This window comes from Bufo gargarizans, chromosome 3, assembly GCF_014858855.1.
Source record: "Bufo gargarizans isolate SCDJY-AF-19 chromosome 3, ASM1485885v1, whole genome shotgun sequence".
Classification (NCBI taxonomy): Eukaryota; Metazoa; Chordata; class Amphibia; order Anura; family Bufonidae; genus Bufo; species Bufo gargarizans.
The window spans coordinates 258,596,999-258,603,036 of record NC_058082.1 but is presented as its reverse complement, the minus strand read 5'-3'; the positions used below and the strand labels follow the sequence as shown (position 1 = coordinate 258,603,036).

Genomic DNA, 6,038 nt, shown 5'->3' with positions numbered 1-6,038 from the left:
AAGCCAATGAGTATGTGTGTGGTGTCCCTGGATACCTCTGTGATTCAGGCATGAGTGAAAGCGGTGTAAGGTAGCTAGTTGGGGGGTCAAGTTTGGAGCTAGATTGGGGGGGGGGGCGGCAGTTTCTGAAGACTGAAGCCCCTCGAACTTGTACAGAAGTCTTTCTGGATGAATCTCACGTTTGCTGTAGGGGGTTAATCCAATTCCCAAGTCTACCAAGCCACGCCTCATGACTGGAGCCGCGCACACCCACCCCCGGCCGGCAAGCCCTGGCCGCGAGTGGGGTGTACGCATGCGCGCCTCCTCCCCAGCAGTCGCGGGGCCGAGCAGAGTGATCGCACTTCCGGTCTGGTGTCATGGCGTCTTTTCGGTGATGGCCGAGGGGAGAGCGCGATAGCGGGGAGGAGGAGAGGAGGGGGCGGCGGGAGGAGGTGGAGGCGGCGGTGGTGGCGGCGGAGGTGGAGGAAGGGGGGAAACGGAGGAGGTGGAATAATCAGCAGCTGTTACGGTTACTGTCATCATCATCACCTCCCCTCCGGCGGCCTGTGATCCCCGGAAAGAGGAGGAAGGGGGAGACCCCGGGCCGGGGCGATGGCGGCTCACAAGCCGGTAGAATGGGTGCAAGCCGTGGTGAACCGCTTCGAAGAGCAGGTAATTGGGATGGTTACTTGGGTACCGGGAAGAGGGAGGAGGAAGGGAGTGTTGCTATGGAGGAGGCTGCTGATGATGGAGAGCTGAGGGGCTTCTGGGGGTGCCCCCTGCCTGGCATCTTCTCAGGCCTGGAGTGTGGACTGCAGGTCCCAGCAATGCTCTGGCCTTGGTGTGGATACATGATGGGCCAGGACATTGTCACCCATGGCACACTTGACAGCCTGGCATGAGCACCCTATGCTCTCCATCCGACTTCATGGTCTCCTGAATGTGGTGGACACGTAAGGACCTTCTGTATTGCTGGTTGTTGTAGTGCCTGGCTATTTGACACTCACCCTAATCACTCTGCCACTCTTTACTTTCTCCATTATGCCATAGCTTGGCAGCGGTAGGTCAATGCTCTTCGCCGTTTGTGGTGGTTTTCTATTGACACCTAGTTATTGGGTCACTTTGGCTTCTAACTTGCTCCTAAAGTGTTTTTTTTTTTATCAATTTTTCAACTTTAGATGGTGATGTCAGAATGGGGAAATGTTCTAATGACTTTAGTAGAAGAGAGAAGAGCTTCTCTACTTGGTGTTGTGCTCATCCTGACACTTGTAGGGTGTTCTCCTTGAAAAATTGTAGGGTACCACCACGTGGTCAGGTTTCTGCATGAACCTCTGGAAGCCAAAATCGGGAGTGGATCATAAAAGAAGAGAAAGTATAAAGGACAGATATGACTTCTGATCTATTTTATTTTTTTATTTTTTTTCACTCCTGGTCCTGGCCTTGACCGTGTGGTTGTGCTCTTAGAGATTGTGTTGTGATAGATTCTTATTTTCTATCATGTTGATGGATGTAGTATTAGATGACGTGGACTTAACAACAGGATAATGGATTGAGGCTTGCTGGTGTAGGTCAGGAACCATATCATCATTGAGGATTAAGCGGCATCTTCACATGATCCCTCTGTTTTCTATTAATCTATGGAGGAACCATTCATAGATCCTGTCCAAGGGTCTCCTGATTCTTTACTAAGGTTCTACATCTAGATGTTTAGGGGAAATAAAGTAGACATTCACCAGGATATTCATCGTTGCATAACTATTAGAGCCTCCATATATATTATGTATCAAACACCTCGTTGTCTTTATCAAGTGCTCGATGGAGCTGTGGTGGAAGCCCCAGGAAAGTCAGCAAATGATGAAGATGCTGAGAATTTGTAGCCTGGATGAGATCCTGGGTTGATCACCTGTTACTTCTGGGACAAGCGTTTCTGTGTGTGAGGGCTGTGTTTAGGCTGGTGTTGCACATTTTCAAAATTCAGCATGCCTTATGGATGATTTATAAAAAAAAAAAATAATAATAATAATTCTGGTGTTTTTCCCCAAACTTCTCTACAGGGATAATAAATCCTGGGGAGGAAAGGGAACCATGAAAAATGTGTCATTAGAAAAACAGCACAAACCAAAACCAAAATACATGTGTGTTTTTTTTTTTTTTTTAAGCCAAAAACATTTGTGGCATAAAATAATGTGAAGGAAGGCTTTTAGGGTAAGTTCACACTGTGGATGTGGCGTCTGTGCTGAACTCCCCAGTTCATGCCGGCGATAGATTTTCACATGTCCATTCTTGTCACGGAGATTTGACCTGTGAACGTACTTTTAAAGGGGGTTCCATGGTAGCGACGTTTCAGAAACGAGAGCCGTTCACTACACAAGTGATGGAGCTGTAGTTCCAGTGTGGAAGCTTCTCCTGAGGCTAGGTCATCAATATTCAAATCCTAGAGAACCCCTTAAAGGGGTTGTTCCATTACAAGGTCTTATCATGTTCTCCTGTTTGAATGTAGAGGTGGACAAGCATGCGTCTCTCCTCTCCATTCCTCTATGGAGCGGTCAGAGATATCAGAGTACAAGCGCTCAGCTATCTCCGGCCGTAGAGATGAATGGAGCAGCAGTGCGCATGCTCAACCTGACACTAATCATTTTGGGGTTCCCCCTTCCCCATGGTGCGGGGCCGCTGTTCTCATGGTCAGTGGGGTGACATCCTAAAATAACCAGAATACCCCTTTAAAGAAATGCATAGGAAACGTAATTTGTCTTTTGCAGACGTTCTGCATCGTTTTCGCTCACGCCCTCCTGTTGTGAAGCGGTTTCTTCTGGCATATTATGGCCGCGTTGGAGCATGTGACTGCGCTACTTTCATACACCATCCTTAGGGCTCATGCACACGACCATATGTATTTTGCTATCCGCAAAACACGGATCAGCAAAAAAATCTTGATGACATCCACGTGACATCCTCCTTTTTTTTTTTTTTTTTTTTTTTTTTTTTTTTGCGGATTCATTGTAACAATGCCTGTTGTCCACAAAACGGACAAGAATAGGACATGTTCTATTTTTTTGCGGAACGGATGTGTGGACATAAGGATACAGAACGCACACGGAGTAATTTCCGTTTTCGCAGCCCCGTTAAATTAAGTGGTTCCACCTATGGGCCGCAAAAAAATAAACAGAACGGACATAGACCAAAAAAGTTTTAGTGTGCGTGAGCCATTAGGCTCCATTCACACGTCCGCACTTCCGGGTCCGCAATTCCATTCCCGAAAAAAATAGAACATGTCCTATTCTTGTCCGCAGACAAGATTAGGCCTTTTCTATTATAGTGCAGGCGATATGCAGTCCACAAAATGCAGAACACACATTGCCGTTGTCCGTGTTTTGCGGATCCGTGGATGTGTGAATGGACCCTTAGTCTAAGGCCTCTTTCACACGACCCTATGGCTTTTTCAGTGTTTTTTGCGTTCCGTATATATGGAACCATTCATTTTAATGGTTCCGCAAAAAAAAATACGGAATGTACTCCGTATGCATTTCGTTTCCGTTGACAGATAGAACATGTCCTATTATTGCCAGCAAATCATGTTCCGTGGCTCTATTCAAGTCAATGGGTCCACAAAAAAAAACCCAACACATACGGAAATGCATCCGTATGTCTTCCATATCCGTTCTGTATTTGCGGAACCATCTATTGAAAATGTTATGCCCAGCCCAATTTTTTTCTATGTAATTACTGTATACTGTATATGCCATATGGAAAAACGGAGCAGAAAAGGAAACACAATGGAAACTAAATTTGGTCCGTTCACCAAAAAAGTATATGTATGTATTTTCTAGTCCGCAAACAGCAGATCCACAAAATACGGCTATCGGCCACGTGTGCAGATTTTTCCACAGGCTCAGTAGTAGAAACGCCTGTTCTTGTCCACAAAATGGGCAACAATAAGACATGTTCTATAACTTGCGGGATGGACGTGGATGGGGACAGCACACTCATAACTAGAGATGAGCGAATCGACTTTGGATGAAACATCAAGTCGATTCACATAAAAATTGTTCTAATACTGTACGGAGCAGGAGCTCAATACAGTATTGGAATGTATTGGCTCTTATGAGCCGAAGTTAATGCTCTGAAGTCTTGCGAGACTTCGGGTAATAAAATGAATTTATACTGTAAAAAAACCTTGGAACCGAACCAAATGGTACCTTGGAACCGAACCGGAGTTTGGGAAATGTTTTTTTACAGTATAAATTTCAGAAGTTATTATGTGAAGTCTCGCGAGACTTCGCAAAGCAATAACTTTGGCTCATCAGAGCCAATACATTCTAATACTGTATGGAGCTCCTGCTCAGTATAGTATTAGAGCAAAGTTTTATGCGAATCGACTTCAGATGTTTCATCCGAAGTCGATTCGCTCATCTCTACTCACAACATTCGTGTGCAGTCCAAATTTATTGCGGCACCATATAAAATAATTTGTCTATATGCGATACGGCAAAAATGCAGCAGAAGAAAATTGGAAAGCCTAAGACCTCATTCGCATTTCTGTGTCCGTTTGCAGTCCATGGAAAATCCATGCGTGAAGGATTCGTGTTCCTTTTTTACTGCCCTCCGTACGTCTTCCATATTCCACGGACACTGCTTAGCTGTAAATTAATTTCCATCGCATCTCCTATTAGTGGGCAGTGAAAAATGGACCAAACACGGTGCCATCTGTGTTGGGTCAGTGGCCTTTCACAGACACACAGGGGGTCATTTATCAAACGGGTAAAGTAGAACTGGCTTCAGATTCCACTTTTCGTTTTTGACACATTAAAATCGATGGGTATGTGTGCTCTCCACAGAAAATGCAGATGAACGAGACCTGAGGTATTCGGTCAGTGACTTCCATCAGTGATTGTGAGCCCAAACCTGGTGTGGCTCTATACACAGAACAGGTGCAGATCTTTCCCTTAGGGTCCATTCACACGGCCGTGTGTGTTTTGCGAATCAATGAATCCGCAAAACACTGACACCGGCATTGTGCGTTCCGCATTTTGCAGACTGCACATCGCCGGAACTTAATAGAAAATGCCTATTCTTGTCCGCAATTGCGGACAAGAATAGGACGTGTTCTATTTTTTTCTGGAACGGAATTGCGGACCCCATAGAAATAAATGGGTCCGCAATTCCGTTCCGCAAAATGCGGACGCATGAATGGACCCTTGTACCTTATGTCTGTGGAGGCTCCACTCCTGGTTTTGGCTCACAATCACTGATGGGAATCACTGACCAAAACACTGTGTGAAAGAGGCCTAAATTGGCTAAGGGCTCTTTCACACTTGCGTTGTCTGGATCCGTCGTGTACTCCTTTTGCCTGATCCGGAAAAATGCGTAAGAACGCATGATTTTTTTCTTTCCGGATGCGTCTTTCCGGCTTTTTTGGTAACATACTGATCCGGAAATCCTGAAGCCAACATCAACCTTTTTTTTTTCCGGTTCCGTTGTACGGATCTGGCATGGGGCAGGATCCGTCGTGTACTGATGAGCAGATCCGGTATGTAAATTATTTCGCGCGGGCTGTCTAGTGGAAGTTTTCACGCCAGCCAAGCCATTCCTTCTTCCTGGCGCAGACGCAACTTCTGGATCTGTCGTTGCGTCGAAACAACTGAAGATGTTAGGACGGATCTGTCGATGAGGCAAGTGTTCAGTATTTTTGACCGGAGCAAAAAGCGCAGCATGCTGCGGTATTTTCTCCGGCCAAAAAACGTTCCGGTCCTGAACTGAAGACATCCTGATGCATCCTGAACGGATTTCTCTCCATTCAGAATGCATGGGGATATGCCTGATCAGGTTTTTCCGGCATAGGGCCCCGACGACGGAACTCTATGCTGGAAAAGAAAAGCGCAAGTGTGAAAGAGCCCTTAAACGGGCTAATTTTGATGGGTTAACTAATGGTTGTGTTAGCAGCGTATTGGAGCATATTTGGGCTGTGCTAAGCTATCATCACCTATCAAAAAAGAATTCCTTAAGAAAACCTTATTAATAACTATTCTGTTTTTTTTTATTTTTTATTGCCACTTCATCAT

The 6,038-nt window shown here is 45.5% G+C and overlaps 1 protein-coding gene across 1 annotated transcript in view; it reads left to right on the top strand.

Annotated features, from left to right (window-relative positions):
• Window positions 1-402: 402 nt before the first annotated feature.
• LOC122931519 (neurofibromin-like) overlaps window positions 403-6,038 on the top strand; it is a 28,138-nt gene continuing 22,502 nt past the window's right edge. The window contains exon 1 of the mRNA XM_044285587.1: window positions 403-651. Coding sequence (XP_044141522.1) covers window positions 592-651 — 60 coding nt within the window. The 5' untranslated portion in view covers window positions 403-591. The remainder of the gene's footprint in view (window positions 652-6,038) is intronic.